We start from the raw sequence: 17,238 nt of genomic DNA on the forward strand, positions 1-17,238 counted from the left end.
AGTTGCTTGAAGACGTTTCACCTCTCATCCGAGAAGCTTCTTCTGTTCAACTGAAGAAGCTTTTCTTTCCAAGCTATCTTTAGCAGTATATTTTACAGGGTTTTTTTTTGGTGTTTTTCTTGCAGTATTTATTGTGCTTTATAAAAAAAAAAAATGTGTCATTTAAAGTTCCTTGGGCTGTTATTACAGTGTTTTGTTTTACTTTTTTGGTCTTATCACTAGTACCATCGCTTTTATTGTGATATTTTTACAGTTTTCTTTTATAGTTTTTTGGGGGGAGTTTCTTGCAGTATTTTTCCAGTGTTATACATCATTGTGTGACATGTGCAGTTCATTACCTCACCTGAGCAGATAAATGGTTAATCAGCTCACAGGGAGATTAACTCTGTTTATATCAGCTAAAGGTCAAAGACAGTGACCGTGACGCAGAGAGGAACCTGGGGGGTCCAGAGATGGAGCCAAGTCCAAGTCCTTTAAAGGACACTGTAGACATCGTGAAGCAATACGAACACAAACCTACCCCGCACTAGCTGACTGCAGACAGTGTAAATGGACTGGACTCTGCCTCGAATCTTCCGCCTTTTTAAAATGTACATTGGTCAGTGCATGGTGTAACCAAAACCTGAAAACCTGCACACCAGTACCTTTGCCACAGACTGGTTGTAACTAATGTTTATCGTGTTGGACCAGTATTACCAGCTACTGAAGAACAGGAGGGTCAGCTGACGGTCGAGAACTGGGGAAGATGAGGATCCACTCAGAGGTTAGAGATTAAAGCAAAGCTGAGGAAGCGATTTAAACTTTGATCCTTTTAATGCAGCACGCAATGCTTTTACCCAGTGGGAGGTTAACGAGAATACAGGTGATGCTAACTCTGTTCCAAAGTACAGTGCCTCAGTCTGAGCATGATTAGAGAAACAGAAAAAAATGGAGACTTCGTACAAAAGTGTAAAAACGAACATTAATGAGAGACAATAAAGGAGTTCAACATGAATGAAATATGCTAAAGTGGAGAGAACGGATTCAGAACCAGGTCTGATGTGAAGACCTGATGATTAGTTCTGGTTAAAACAGAAGTTTCTGTTTTACACATTTGTGGCGGGGCGTGGTCAGTGGCGCGGCTGCAGCGAGGTGAACACACCTGAACGGCATCCGCAATCACGCCTCACCTGCATAAAAGGAAGAACTGGGTCCGGTCTGAGGGTTGTTGTTGCTGGTGATGTGCTCGGCTGCGAGCTGAAAAGCTGCAGCTGTGTGTGTAAAGAACAGCAACCAGAAATAAAAGATGAGATGATGATGAGATAGCCTTTATTTTTCAGTTGCAGGTCTTTTGCCCACAACAGAGCTGACAGACCTTGCCGACCGTACATACAATACACAAACATCACATTGGGGAGACAGGTCAGGCTAGGTAGCAAGGAAAAAAACATCGAAATGTGTAACACAAAAGGATAATACAGGAATGCACAGATATCAACACACCATAACACAATAAACACAGACAAGCAACATGGGAAAGAGTTCCAGTGTGTACATCTGGGGTCCGTTCTTCGTACCTCGCTAAGTACCATATTTTCACGACCATAAGGCGCACTTAAAAGTCTTAGATTTTCTTCAAAAAGTACGGCGCGCCCTATAGCGCAGTGCGCCCTGTGTGTTGTAATGAGGACGTAGTAGAGAACACCATGAGAACGCTAAAGGGTGAAGTGTGGCCGAGTTGGAGGAAAGACTCGAGCGGTGGATCATCGAGCAAAGAACGAGCGGGAGAAGCGTTTCGACGGTCACCATTCGGCTAAAAGCAGTTTCACTTTCACTTTTTATGAAACGGTGCCATTTTTCCATCCGGACCGGGACTACGGTAGCGCAGCAACTTCCAGCAGATTATAAGGAAAAGCTGGCCATCTTCCGCTCCTACTGCAGCAAACACAACAGCGACAAAAACATCCAGCCCAGCCACATCACTAACATGGACGAGGTCCCGCTCACTTTTGACATCCCGGTGAGTCACACTGTGGAGAAGAAGGGGACCAGCACGGTAGCGATACGCACAACGGGGTATGAAAAGTCTTCTTTTACTGTTGTGCTTGGCTGCCATGCTAATGGACAGAAACTGCCGCCTATGGTGATTTTTAAGCGAAAGACTTTGCCTAAAGAGAAGTTTCCAGCAGGAATCATCATTAAGGCAAATGAAAAGGGCTGGATGGATGAGGAAATGATGAAAGAGTGGCTGAGGGAGGTGTATGTAAGGAGACCAGGTGGTTTTTTCCACGCATCACCATCGCTCTTAATCTGTGACTCTATGCGTGCCCATCTCACAGCCGATGTGAAAAAACTAGTGAAACAAATGAACTGTGAGCTTGCTGTCATTCCGGGAGGCCTGACAAAGGAACTCCAGCCGCTGGGCATCGGTGTGAACCGCCCGTTCAAAGTAAGGCTGCGAGCGGCCTGGGAGCGATGGATGACCGATGGAGACCACAGTTTCACCAAGAGTGGAAGGCAGCGCCGGGCGAGTTACGCCACAATTTGCCAATGGATTGTAGATGCTTGGGCTAACATGTCTGCTGGCACTGTTGTTCGAGCTTTCGCAAAAGCCGGCATCATTTCCGAGGAGCCGCACGGCACGGAAAGTGACTCTGACGGTGAAGAAAGTGAACCTGGCATGTTTGATGGAGATTTAGCGCAGCTGTTCAATTCAGACACAGATGAGGACTTCGATGGGTTTGATTGATGATAAAAATGTGAGTACCAAACTCAGTTTTGCTCCTGCTTTATTTTTAAATATGCACACTTGTATGCTTGTGTGTTGTTGATGATGACGATTACCGGTAATAGAAATGTGAGTAAGGTACCGAACTCAGGTTTGCTCCCGCTTTATTTTTAAATACGCATACGGTACTTGTATGCGCCCTATGATCCAGTGCGCCTTATGTGTGTGTTAAATACGGTAATGGCACACATAACTGAGACTGCGCCTTTTAGTACAGTGCGTCTTATGGTCGTGAAAATACGGTAAGTTAGCTGGATTTGATTGTTGACGATTTCGCGTGATCTTGGATCGTTCGGTTCTCCGAAGCTCATCCGGGACTTGCTGTCATAGCAACAGACCCGTAAGCGTAAACCTGCTCGGGAGCAGGTTTACTTTATGTAAACAAGATTAGATCGCGGCCACTCAAGTATGTCCGCGTCATGTATACGAAAGCAATAGTGATATTTTACCACTGTTTTACCATAAATACATATTATCAATGTAACTAAAGTTAATGCAGTATTTGATTCTTTTATTGATTCCATACAGATACATACAGGTCATTTCCTAAAAAAAGGAAAATGTACTATTAATCATTCTATTTCATGTATTTGATTATTTCAGATGTAATTCATATTTTAGAGTAGTAATTGTAAATTACTTCGTGTAATCAAGATGAGAGACCACGGCTATAAAAGCGAAGGTGGATTTGGGAAGTCTGTCGCAGCCATGTCCTGTCCGTATACGCGAGCCACCCATTGCGGAAGGTGCAAGATTGATAAGGAGAGTTTTCAGAATTCAGCGTATATTGCGGGATAGACAGGATCCTTTAGCTCAGCGCGACAGTGTGCTCATAGAGAGATATCGACTTTCCCGTGAGGGTATTATTTACTTAACCAACTTGTTGACGAGGGGGTGCAGGACCACCACCTGTCTTTTTGTGCTCTGCCCTTTTCTTGGTTGCTGTTATAAACAAACAGATTATTTCACGGTCTCTTTCCAAGAGACTAAAAGCAATATAAGTGATAAATATTACCATTCTGTAGAATATTCTTCTATTTCACTTTTACTTGTTCCCATGTTCTAGTGGGTCCTGTCGTGGCTCTAATGTGAAAGAGGATATAATGTAATATACTATAATATAATATGATATAATATAATATAATATAGTGTAATATAATAAATTTACCCTACCGCCTACTGGTGTTGGCCAGAGGGGCCGATGGCGTGATATGGCAGCCTGGCTTCTGTCAGTCTGCCCCAGGGCAGCTGTGGCTACAACCGTAGCTTGCCTCCACCAGTGTGTGAATGTGAGAGTGAATGAATAGTGGCATTGTAAAGCGCTTTGGGTGCCTTGAAAAGCGCTATATAAATCCAATCCATTATTATTATTATTATTAAATTACTTACGAGTTTAATTTGTCAGCAACTTTCTGCCAGCCCTCTCTCCTTGCTTTTCAAGGTTCAAGGTTCAAGGTTCAAGGTTCTTTATTTGTCACATGTATAGTTATACAAGTATAACACACAGTGAAATGTAGGCTGACACGCTCCTCGACATGTGCAAAAATTGGGGGGGGGGGGTGTAGAGGAAGAACATTAATATATATATATATATACAGACATATAGTATATACACTGGGTGAATGTGCAGTAGTAGCAGCAAGCAGGTGAATTCTGTATATTAATATGAATAGACATCTGACTATTTTACAGGAGACAATATAAACATATTTAAAATTAAAGGAATTTGAAATGTACATTGTGCCTTGGTTTAGTGTCTGGAAGAGTCCTGTCTCAGTCAATTATAGATGATGTGAGAGGGCGGGTGTGTGTGTTTAGGGCACGGATGGCTTGGGGATAGAAGCTCCTCTTGAGTCTCTCTGTCCTTGCCTGGAAGATGAGGAACCTTCTACCAGATTGCAGAAGTTGGAACAGTTTGTTGCCAGGATGGGACGGGTCCTTCAGTATCTGCGCTGCTCTAGTCCGGCATCTCCTGGTGTAGGTGTCCTGAAGCGGGGGGAGAGCAATCCTGCAGCAGCGTTCTGCTGTACGGATCACTCTCTGGAGAGCTTTTTGGTCCTTCACACAGCTGTTCCCAAACCACGATGTCATGTTCTGTGTGAGGATGCTCTCCACAGCGCCTGTATAGAAAATCCTGAGGATCTTTGGAGAGACCCTGAACTTCCTCAGTTGTCGTAGGTGATACAGGCGCTGCCTAGCCTTTTTGGTCTGGACCTGAATGTGGGCAGACCATGTCAGGTCTGAGGAGATGTGGACACCAAGATACTTGAAGGACTGCACCCTCTCCACTGGAGCTCCATTGATGATGATGGGCTTGTAGTCTATGTGCTGACCCCTTCTGAAGACCACCACCAGCTCCTTGGTCTTGCTGACGTTCAGCTGGAGGTGGTTGTCCTGACACCACGATGCCAGATTCTTCACTTCATCCATGTAGGCCGCCTCATCGTTGTTGGAGATGGCACCCAACACCACTGTGTCGTCAGCAAACTTCACAATGGTGTTGGAGCCATGGGTGGCCACACAGTCTGAAGTGTAGAGGGAGTAGAGCAGTGGCGAGAGGACACATCCCTGAGGTGCTCCTGTGTTGATGGTGATGCTGTTGGAGAAGCACCTGCCCACCCTCACCACCTGAGTTCTGCCAGTGAGGAAGTCCAACACCCATGCACACAGATGGCTGTTAAGTCCCAGATCCCTCAGCTTTGTGAACAGTCTGCAGGGCACTATTGTGTTAAACGCTGAACTGTAATCAACAAACAGCATTCAGCATTTTGCAGCCTTTGCAGTGTTCCCTTGCGTTTTAATTAAACTCTGAAACTCCTGATATCCCTCAATCAAGAGTTCTGCTGCCGAAAAATACTGAGCGCGCTCCTTCGACATTTTCGCCGACCAATCAAAGGGTTGCCGATCAATGTTTCTACTATCGATGCGTAGCCCCTGTTAAGCCACCCAGTGATCTCACATTACTTCATCCAGCTATACTAATCGTCAACAACAGGTGTGTTCGGAGAACCGGAATAGCGAGCTCAAAGTTAGCGCGATGATTTGATCTTGGATGTGTCATTTGATCTTGGATGTAGTAAGCGAGGTACGAAGAACGGACCCCTGATCTGGGACCGCTGCAATCTTTCAACTGCGCCTCCAACTGACCTGATGTCCACATCAGAGGGGAGGTAAGCGTTGGATCCGGGGTAGGGAGGGTGATGCGTCGGTGAGTGCTTATCAGTATCAGTATATGTATGTGTGTGCGTGTCCATAGTTCAGCTGAGACAGTGTCCTTCGCCCTGCCAGGCTAAGTAAACAGTCTTCCAGCCAACCCTGGTGGCCTTGTAGGGAATGGGAACCCATATGGAAAAGAAATAGTAAAAATGTCACACTGCGACTGAACGGACTCACGCGCAGGCTCTAGGTCTTGAAAGCATAAGAGTCTTTATTATGATACACCAGGTGATTATTTACAAAAGTGAGGGGAAAGCCGGGCTCCGGGGGTCCACACACGAACGGGAAAGACGCCGATAGTCACACACACACACACACTCCGTCCACTCCTCTTCACACTCCACTCACTCGGGTAACACAGGGGTTGGTCCAGGGAATCTGTACACAGAGACACGAAGGGATAGTAAGGCAAATCGCTGTGAAAGCACTCTAGAAGTAATTGAGCTGGGGTTACACTGACGAGGGTCGGCAACAGTCCAGCGATGAGAAACACAGCGCTGCCATCTTATAAAGGAGCTGGATCACTCGTGATGAGCCACAGGTGCGTGGGCCAAGGGCAGGAGCCCACAGGTGAGCTCCGCCCAGGCAGAGGGAGGAGGGAAAGGGGGGAAGGGAGAGAGCAGGAACAAAAAAAAGAATACAAAAACATATGTAGCCATACTGAGCTGACCGGGTAGGCACAGGGACCCTGACAAAAAACTTATATGTGATTACTCATGAAAGTGGCCACTTTCATGAGTAAATCATATAAGGCTTACATGAGTTACTCATGGTAGTGGCCAATTTCTCATTACTTTCATACATTGTTTTAGTAAGTATCCAAAACATACAAGTTTCATTATATAATTTTTCAAGGGATCTTATATCTGTTTTCACTCTTATATGCTTTTCATACAAGTTTCACACAAGACAGATACAAAATTTATAAGATTTATATATATCTTTTCCATATGGGAAGGAACAGACTCAACACAGTCGTTATCAGGGAGTTTTTGTTCAGCTCCAGCCTTGAGCCCACAGCTGGCACCGAAGGGGTAACCGCATTATGATGGTGATTTTTCTTTTGCAACAACTCATGAGAATTTCAAGCTGTTCTTTAAAACTCCGACACTGGTCTCTCAATCTCCCGTTGGATAGCCGCGAGTTTCTCCATGATGTTATTAACCTTCAGTTCCGTGGTGTTGTCATTCTTTTGCTCAAAGGGCAGATTCTGAGACCTCACAACCGCAGTCAGCTGTTCCAAGATGTAATCCAACTTCCGCGCAGAGGTGTTGTTCCGGGTGGACTTTTCCTTGATGTAATCCAATATACACTCAGAGGTCTTATTCTGAGCATTCACTGCAGCTGTAAGCGCCTCCAAGCGCTTAACCATGCTGCACTCAGTCAGCCCTTTCTGAGAAGTCGCGCCTCGTCCCATCGTTCCAATCCCAGCGGGCAGCCTTGGGGGGGTTTGAACAGCCAGTTCCGCTTTCTTAATTCTCCGATAAGCCAGGGCCAAGCCAGCTCCGATCAGCAAGAACCCTGTTATCATGGTTCCGAACAGATAGATATCTTCAGCGTCCTCGATCGACAGTCCCGCTAGGCACACGATCCTCCAGTTCTGCCACCCGTCCATCGTGTATCCGGCAGGGAAAGTCCCTCCAGGGCACTCGGGCTCTCCCGAGCCCAGACTTCTCGTTGAGAAAAGGGTGTCAATAGCATTCAGAGACCAGTTGATCAAATCCATAATTCTCTTTAGGGTTTAGAAACAGACTGTGAGAGAGTGTTCCAGGGAAAGTAATACAAAAAACACGAGACTAGACAAGGACATAAGAACTAAGCAGGGAAGATAAGGGAGAGGAGAAAAAGTGCGTCCGCCTCCTCCGAGAGCCAAAGCAGAAAATAAAAGTGTATGCTGGAAAGCATGGAGACGTGGTCAGGTCTGCTGTGGATTTCTTCCAACATTATATGTTGGATTCATGAGGTTTGGGGCATGGCAACCCAGTACCGGGCAAGCCAGGGAAGGTGCTGGCCCAAAGTGTAGCCAAGCTCGTGACCCCCTCCACCCTGACCACCACCTCTTCAACATCCTGGCTTCTGGAGAAAGCTTCAGATCCATCAGGTGCAAAACCAACAGACTAAAGAACAGCTTCTTCCTGTGGGCTGTCAGAACTCTTTTTTTTTTTTTTTTTTTTTTTTTTTGCCTGTCCCATTTGGTTCTTTAGCCGTCAGAATTGTTGTCTGAGGACCAACAAGGATACCCAATGGATTTATTTTGCCAAATGGATCATCGTGGCATTGCCGTATTGGTCCATTTGATCGACCTTTGTTTTTATTATTTATTTTATTTTATTTTCAGTTGTTACAGACGGGACAGACATGAGTGAGGGATAGGAAAGGGAGAGAGAAAGAGGAAGGAAAAGAAAAACAGAAGGGGAGAGGGACAGTGAGAAAGGGAAAAAAAATCTCCTGGATCACCTGTTGAGAATAGAAAACAAGCAAAAAAAAACCCAAAGGAACATACTAAACACAACACCATCGCATTAATCTAGCTAAGTGTAAACAGCAGTAAATACTAAATATTCAATGTTGTTGTGCAGCACGCAGGACAGACAGCACACAATGTGCTTTGAAGTAGCAGCCAAGTAAGGTGTAATTTAAGTCTACGAGCAGTGAACATCCGTGTGCACACCTGTGTGGATCAGCGCGCTTGTATTCAAATGGTTTCCACATGTAATGGTCTGCAAGAGGATGTAGAGAGCCATAGCCCCGTCCCCCAGGGCATGAAGAAGGCATGGAGGAGATCCAGGCCCCAGACATCCAGAGGCCTCAGAGTGCGAGAGCCTGAGGAGGACCACCGGAGGGGCATCCGTGCCACCCTCATGGGAAGGGCTGAGGATCCCCAGACGAGGCGTCACCCAGTAGCCACCGAGAAGAAGCTAGAGGGGGCTGCACCGGCGTGCCCGCCGGCTCTGCCGGCAGCCAGGTGTGCCAGAGTGAACCGAGCCGCAGGCCCAGAGGCCGGAGGCCCGAGGGCCCCCCGCACCCCGGAGGAGGCCTGACCGAGCAACAGGCGCCAGGCCCCGCCAGGTAGCCACCGGGAGTGAGCTGGTACATACCTGAGTGCCCAGCCCCGGACACCAAGAACCACCAATGCACCGACCCCTGACGGCATCAGTCACCGGCAGGGAGTGTGGTGAGGGGAGATAGGCCTTGGAGGGCCTGGGAGTTCCCAGAGAGGTGGAGTCTAAGACCCGACCTGACATATAGACACAGACAAACAGGCACACACAGACACAAACATGCATTCCCACCCTCATGCACACATATACAAACACTCAGCACTCACCCAACGTAAGGATTGACATAAATGGACATGTACACACAATCACACTCCCCAAACATACTCTATACCCTGGGTCCAGAACCCAGACCCAAGAGATGTTACCCTTCCCCCCGGGGTGGAGGCAAGCAGACAGTCCCAGGCTGCGCAGCAGCAGGGAGGCCAATCGGACAGCCAACATCTCCTCCCAGCCCCCCCGCCCCGATGGCTAGTAGAGAACGGGAGTGTGTGAAGACCCCATACCTCCCTCCTCCCGCTCATGTGTAGTGTTGCTGCGTGTTGTTCTAAAGTGCATTTAAAACAAGGGAGAGCATGGTGCTGCTGCCAGAGAGCAGCAGGTGTTAGCGCGGCCCCTCCCGAGAACCCTCAATGTCTACATGGATTTAAAATTGAGAGGTGGGCACCGGCGCCAGAGGTAGGTTTGAGCACACAGACCGTCCACTGGACGCCGTTAACGTGCCCACCCTCAAGGCCCTATATATATGTGTGTGTTATGAGAGTGTAAGTAATGTGGATGTCTAAGTTGTGAGATAAAATTGAGGCACAGGTGGCCAGAAGGGGACAGAGGGGGGGGGGGAATGTCTCCCCTGCACCCTGGTGACACACCCCCACCCCAAGGCCCTACCTGTGTGGGTGAGTGTGGTGGAGCGGGAGGTAGCCAGGGATGGGGAGGAAAAGGAGGGAGGGGAGGATGCCCCTCCCTAGGGCCAGCTCCCCCGCTGACCCCAGTAGGCACCCCCGTCCTCTGGTACCCACCAAGGCAAGGGAGCCCAGGTCCATCCACACCGGGGCCTACGGTAGCAGCACTGCCAAACCCCACAGGACCCGGGGCAGCCCACCCTACCCCAACGCAGAGGAAACTGTACCCACCCCAACATTCAACCATCTCAGAACTCTTAATGCAAGAGTGTGAGCAGACCTCTCCCATACAGTCATACAGCCACTCTGTCGCTGCTATTTATTATGCTCCCATTTTTTTTCTCCTATGCAATATTTCAGCAGATGTGCAGATGATCCATGTCCTTAATGACCTTCCACCCTTATTTATTATTTATTATATTTTAGTACGATACCCTTGTAATGCTTGTTTTTCTTTTTCTTTTTTTGTATATTGTTTTCTTTACTTTCAGACCTTTGTGATCTTGCTGCCTAACTTCACTGTGCAAGAAACTGTATAATGATAATAAAAGTTCTAGGTTCTTTATGCATTTTAAGTTAATTTTATGTTTTTAAGCTACAATATATAAGCAACTTCATGTTTAAAAAATCAGATTGTAATGTTTAGATTGTTGGTTTTAAAACAAACATTGGTGGAAACAATGTTCAATCTGTTTACAGTTGACGATATTTTAAGTTACACGCCACACTCGGTAGAGGGCAGCATGTTTTCCTTTCTCAGTGGGTGGTAGAGATTTGGAGATGCATGCAGCAAAGTTTTCCAGCTGTGGGTAAAGAGTGTGAGTGTCATTGCTCCCTTCACGTTAATGCAGCCATTGAGGTATGCAATTAGCATTTTATGTGTTGCTAGAAAAATAAGATGTTTTTTTGTGACAGAGCTGTTTATATGTTAGTCACAGAATGTGTCAACATTTTGTAAAGGTCAAAATGTGAATGTTTATGTTGTTGAATAATATGCTTTATGAGAACGCCTTACTGTAAAAAAAATTGATTATTTTATGTTGTTTTGTACATCATGGCATCATTGGTAGCACCTGTGTCCAACAACCTGGAGAGAGTTACGTCGTGACAGAAACATATTCTGCTAGACTGCTGTTCAAGTGTGTTGAAGACTTAAAGGCCATCCAGGCCCTTAACCTCTTCAATTTTAATGAGAAAAAGACTGAAGTGATGATGTTTGCAGGTATCACTCTGACACCCTTGTTGATATCTGTTCCTTGGCCCAGTACATCAGGCTGACTATTACAAACCAGTGTGGAAAAATTATTTTATTTCCAGTTGAGGCAGCTGGCCAAAATAAAGCCAGTTCTTTCCAGGCAGCACTTTGAGAGTGTAATCCACACCTTTGTTACCATTCTGCTGGACTACTGGGATGAACTTTGCTTGAGGGCTGGTGCTTCTTCAGTGGCTCATCTTCAGTTAGTACAGAATGCTGCTGCATGTCTTTGAACCAGCACACACAATTATAAGCATGTTTCTCCCATTTTAACCTGGAACCACTGGCCGCCTATAAATTTTAGGATCACTTTTGGAATTGCTTTAAAAGGCTCTAATTATCTCTTCCCACATTACTTCCTGTTCTCTCAGGTCGGCCGATCAGCTGCTCCTGAGTGTATCGAAAACTAAGCGTAAGCTCAGAGGGCACCTTCACCGTTACAGCTCGTAAAACATTTGGAACAACTTAGACTTGTACAGGCATTTATTAATATTTATTCTTTTTTGTTGCATGGCTGTAGTTCCTTGTTTTCTCCAAAATCCAATGATGATGATGAGGATGATGATGATGATGATGATGATGATGATGATGATGATGAGCTGTGTCCAGCAGGGGGAAACCTTTCCACAGCTCTGCAGGTTATTACTGAGTTCATAAAATCATTATGCACACATGCTTTGATGCGCACTGAAACATTAAATTATGATTAAGAGGATTAAATGTTTAATATGTGATGAAAATGAGGACAGCTAAAGAGGAAGAAGATCAACAGCAGAGGATGAGGAGATGCTGAAGCACAGGAAGGAGATTTTGGGGGATATAAAGTGTCTCTGGCTCGGACTCTTCGGATCAGCGAGTGATCCTCCCCCTCTCTGACAGGAGGAGGAGGAGGGTGAGCTGCTGCTCTTCACTCTCAGAGATGCAGCAGAAGTCAAAGAGAATCCTCGCTGATTTCTGCTGAGCAGGAAATCTGTCTATGGCATTGATTCAGTTTCTCAGAGGTTGACTAAAAATAATCGATGAAAGTGGGTCACTGCTCATTTGATCTTCTTTACATTCCTGACACGCTTCCATTTTCACTGAAGCTGCAAAGACATTTTAATCTGAAGAGGAAACTTGAGAAGCAACAGCGTTCTCGCACTCTTTGGCTGCTGACATGAAACTTTGGAGCATCTTGGCTGCGCTCGCAGGAGTCTGAAGGTTTCCAGCACGAACTGCGGCAACGCCTCCTCACGCAGAGAAAACATGAAATGTGGCAGCAGCCTCTGCACGCTGAACGTTGGTGGCCGCAGGTTCTCCTACACTGCGGAGCTGATGAGGCGTCTCCCCCTCAGCAGACTCAGTCGACTGTTTCGCTGCGTGTCGGAGAGCGAGCTTCTTGAGCTCTGCGATGACTACGATCGTGATCGCAATGAGTTCTTCTTTGACCGCCACTCTGAGGCCTTCAGTTTCATCATGCTGTACGTGCAGCACGGGAAACTGCGCTTTGTGCCACACATGTGCGAGCTTTCCTTCTACAACGAGATGCTGTACTGGGGCCTGGAGAGCTCTGATCTGCAGCTGTGCTGCCAGCGTCTTCTGGACGACCGCATGTCTGACGCCCTCGTGCACTTCTTCCCGGAGGAGGAGGAGCGACGTGGCCCTGAGATTACGCAGAATCCTTGGCTGGAGAAGATGAGGAGAACATTTGAGGAGCCCACGTCCTCGTTGGCTGCACAGCTCCTTGCTTCAGTGTCAGTGCTGTTTGTAGTCATCTCCATGGTGATGCTATGTGCCAGCACCTTACCTGATTGGACGGCGCTGGAACAGCAAAGGTAGGACTCACACTGACACACACACTGCACTATTCAGAATCAGCCCCTGACAGACCCGGTCCAGTTCTGACGGGTACCTGCAGCAGGTAGAGAACTGGTTCGGTTCGGAGCACAACCAGGACCAGCAGCGGATTATTGATAATTGACTGATAAGTCACAAAGTGTACATGCTCCTGTGTGTGTAAAGCTTCTTGCCACAGTGGTAGCTCTGCATGCTTGAGTTGGCTGTGAGATGTGCTACCCAACACAACCGCAGAGGGATCTGTGTCTCCAGCTGGAATCAAACCAGCAACCTTTTGCTCACCAAGCAAATGTGTTAACCATTGCGTCATTGTCAGTGTACCTAATACGAATAACTTAACTCCCCTTCTGTGTGAAACCATTGTGAATGATTGTCTGACATCTCCACCTGTGATTTGTTAATTTTCAGCAACATCTCATTGGTCTATCTCTGCTTTCTCATTTGTCCCCTCTGGCCCCTCCCTTGCAGCATCATCGAGGCGGTGTGCATTGGTTGGTTCACGGCAGAGTGCATTGTCCATTTCCTAGTGTCTCGTGATAAGTGGGACTTCATTCAGCGGCCTCTGAACATCATTGACCTTCTGGCCATCCTGCCATACTACATCTCTGTTGCCATGACGAGCCTGACGGGCGAGAACTCGCAGCTCCAGCGAGCCGGTGTGACACTGCGTGTCCTTCGCATGATGCGGATCTTCTGGGTTATCAAGCTGGCGCGTCACTTCATGGGCCTGCAGACACTTGGCCTGACGCTTCGTCGCTGCTATCGTGAGATGGTAATGCTCCTGGTCTTTGTCTGTGTTGCCATGGCGATCTTCAGTGCGCTGGCTCAGCTGCTAGAGCACGGCCTTGACCTGGAGGCTGGAAACCATGACTACGCCAGTATCCCCGCTGCCTGCTGGTGGGTCATCATATCCATGACCACAGTGGGCTACGGGGACATGTACCCGATGACGGTGGCGGGACGCATGCTCGGAGGCCTCTGCGTGGTGAGCGGCATCGTCCTGCTGGCGCTGCCCATCACCTTCATCTATCACAGCTTTGTCCAGTGCTACCACGAGCTGAAGATGCGTTCAGCTCGCTGCGGCCGCAGTCTGTCGGGCGAATTCATCAACTGACCGTCATCCTGCTGCTGAGGAGGGGCGCTGCCATCAGCTCCATCACAATGAGAAGGATACAATCGATCGGACCGATCAAAAAGCAACTTGAGTTTTCCCCTGACGCCTCCATCGGAGTGAGTGTGTGTGATTGGCTGAATACAGGGTGTAGTGAAACATAACCTAACCCTCCATTTGCTGTTTTCAAGTCCAAACAGGACTCAGGTGACTTTACTTTGATAGTTTCTCATCCTGATTCGATCTTGGACTGAACTCACAGACAGTCAGGTTCTGTTAGGTTGCTCAGAAGAGTCGGGGAATAATGCGCTCACACAGTGAAATGGTGGTGAGATAAACTCACACCATGCGATGCCCCCTCAGGTTAGGCATGAGAGGCAACCCGGCGGTCTGTGGCATAATTGAACCCCTCCTTTGTTTCCATGATGACCATAGAGCAAGTCAGCTGAAGTGTTGAAAGCATTTGGTTTGAATGTCCGGATGGAGAAGCGGGCGGAGTGTGAAGTATCTGACTACTTCTTCTTCTGTGTGAAATGCTGCAGGGTTTGAACCAAAGTACACTTATACAGGCGACCCCTTTAACCTTTGACCTTTACTCCAGAGATGTCAAACTCTCCATTTAGGCAGCAGCTCATGTGTTTATGAACTCTGACCTCTGTTGCCTGATTTCGATCAGAAAACCACATCAGCTCATTAAAGGTTAAACCTGAAAACCTGACTGACTCCACCTGTCCATCATTTAAACATCGTCTCAGCGTTGCACAAAATACAATAACAATGAAATCAGGTTTTCACATTAGAGTTACAATGGGATTCACACAAAACACCTGACATTAAAGCTCCTCCCACTGCGTCACAGGTGGAGTCCATGTCAGAAGGTCAGACAAAAGGCTGAAACATATAAAAAAAACCTCTTCATATATTTTACAGGTGAGACTCTGAGAAGATGCTGAAGGTTTCAGCTAGATAAAGACGAAGAACGAAGTAACCTGGAAACACCTGAGTGATGAGAAAGTCCACACTCAGAGCTTCTGACAAACTGTGAGAGCAACAGACCATGGGCCTCATGAGACCCAAGATTTTTACTATCCGGCTGAGCCGTCCTCTGGGGACACACACCCACACGCTGTGAGGGTGTGTGTGTGTCTGACGGGTTCTCCTGGCGTGTTCTCAGAGTGAGAGCTAATCAGTAACATGGCAGCTGAACAGCCGAGACCATCTCATGATAAATCATTTGTGAACTTTTCTCAGCAAACGTTTGTTTGTGTTCTTTGTGTGTGACGTCACACATCACGTTAGTTTGATGTTTTTAAATCCAAGCACGCACATGCCAAGTGGTGTGCTGATGGTGATTAGTTGATTCTGATTGGGCTGAGATCTCCTCGGTGCCTGAAGCTGACCTTGGATCAGCTCCTCTCTTTGAGTTTAAAAAAACTCTTTCTAAATCATCTGTTAACAAACCGAGCGAGCTGGAAGGAGACGAGAGCAGCGAGGAGGCGGGAAGGTCGTCACAATAAAGCGAGTTTGTGATGAATCATGCGTGGTTCATCGCCTCCTGCCGTGTGACTCCAAATCTTAAATCAGAGAAAACATTCACGGAGTGTGTGAGTTCTCACAGGAACGCAGCGTGTCGAGCATCTCTGAAGGACGTGGCTGATCAGAGACAGGAGCAGAGTTCAGCTTATTATTAGCCGGGTCTGCAGATAGAGACGAGGCACAGGAACCTTTCAGTCTTTTGTTTTGCAGAAACATCAGCAAATGTAAAATGATTCTGTGGGGAGAATAAACACCAGCATCGCCCAGTCTTCAGGAATAACTTCCTGCAGATTTTTTATCCAGTCTATGGTAACCCCCTCAGTTTCTCATGAGTGGATATAGTATCTGAGACAGCAAACAGCCAGCTGTTCATCTGCATCTAAAGGTCAAAGGTCACTCTTTGAGAATGCCCACATGTTGGACAGAGAAGACAGATGGAGTGAAGGAAGCATGTCCACTGTGAACAACCATCTTTGAACAGAGGGTGGGGCTTACGACACCAACTGTCTGCCATCTATAATCCAGTCTGAGATGGTAAATGGTAAATGGCCTGCATTTGTATAGCGCTTTACTCAGTCCCTAAGGACCCCAAAGCGCTTTACACTACATTCAGTCATTCACCCATTCACACACACATTCACACACTGGCAATGGCAAGCTACATTGTAGCCACAGCTGCCCTGGGGCGCACTGACAGAGGCGAGAGATCAGAAGCCATAAGAAGATCACCTGTAACCTTCACTAAAGCTGTTTCTGTGCTGTGATGGGCTCTGAAACCTGATGGAAACTCCTCAAATAAACCCAGCTGTTTTAGAACTACTACTCTCAGTGTTCTTCCTCCAAAAGGTGTCCAGCCCCCTCCTCCAGTTCTACTGGGAAGCAGCAGGACATTCCCAGGCCTCCCTGTCAAACCTCTGTCTCTCCATTTGGATGTGAAACAGTTCTCCTAGAGACCAGGAGGCGTGCTGACCTGGACGGGACACTTCATTGTTATTCCTGTGTACTGCCTCACTGCCTACTGGAGATCACCATCTGATGGACCAACAGAACCGCATCAGAGAGATTCTGAGACCATCAAACCCTCCCCCCTTCACCCTCCATCGCTTGGCTGCAATTAGAAAGCCTGAAAAAGTCCAACATTCACCAAGAACAGATCCGAGTTCTGCTTGATAGAACAAACCTGGTCTACAATGAACTAACACACCTGAAAACACCTGGATGGTTTCATTGCAGCCACCTTAATAAAAATTCTAATAAATACAAAGCAATTATATTTCAAATCAAAGCATGAATTAATTTAAAACCTTCATTAAATGCTCTTGTTTGGTGAAGAGCTGCCAAAAAATAAAACCACAAAAACAAAATTAAAATAAGATCAACCTCTCTGCTGAACTTTGACCTCAATCAGCTTATTGAATGAAAGTAAGTTTGTCAATTAGACCTAGAAGCAGCTGTGAACGATAAAATTTATGTTTTTTTACTAGACGCACAGTGATTTCAGTGAAGCAGCTGCAGTGAGTGTAGCATGCTCATAGGTTTAGATACATGACTCAGTG

At 46.8% G+C, this 17,238-nt stretch overlaps 1 protein-coding gene across 1 annotated transcript; it reads left to right on the forward strand.

Annotated features, from left to right (window-relative positions):
* Positions 1 to 11,734: 11,734 nt before the first annotated feature.
* LOC120720323 (potassium voltage-gated channel subfamily G member 3-like) lies at positions 11,735 to 16,141 on the forward strand. The gene is made up of 2 exons (XM_040009941.1): positions 11,735 to 13,013; positions 13,504 to 16,141. The coding sequence occupies exons 1-2, from the start codon at positions 12,445 to 12,447 to the stop codon at positions 14,147 to 14,149; spliced, it is 1,215 nt and encodes a 404-aa protein (XP_039865875.1). The 5' UTR covers positions 11,735 to 12,444; the 3' UTR covers positions 14,150 to 16,141.
* Positions 16,142 to 17,238: the final 1,097 nt, after the last annotated feature.

Source organism: Simochromis diagramma, unplaced genomic scaffold (genome assembly GCF_900408965.1).
Source record: "Simochromis diagramma unplaced genomic scaffold, fSimDia1.1 OVJJ01000576.1, whole genome shotgun sequence".
Lineage (NCBI taxonomy): Eukaryota > Metazoa > Chordata > Actinopteri > Cichliformes > Cichlidae > Simochromis > Simochromis diagramma.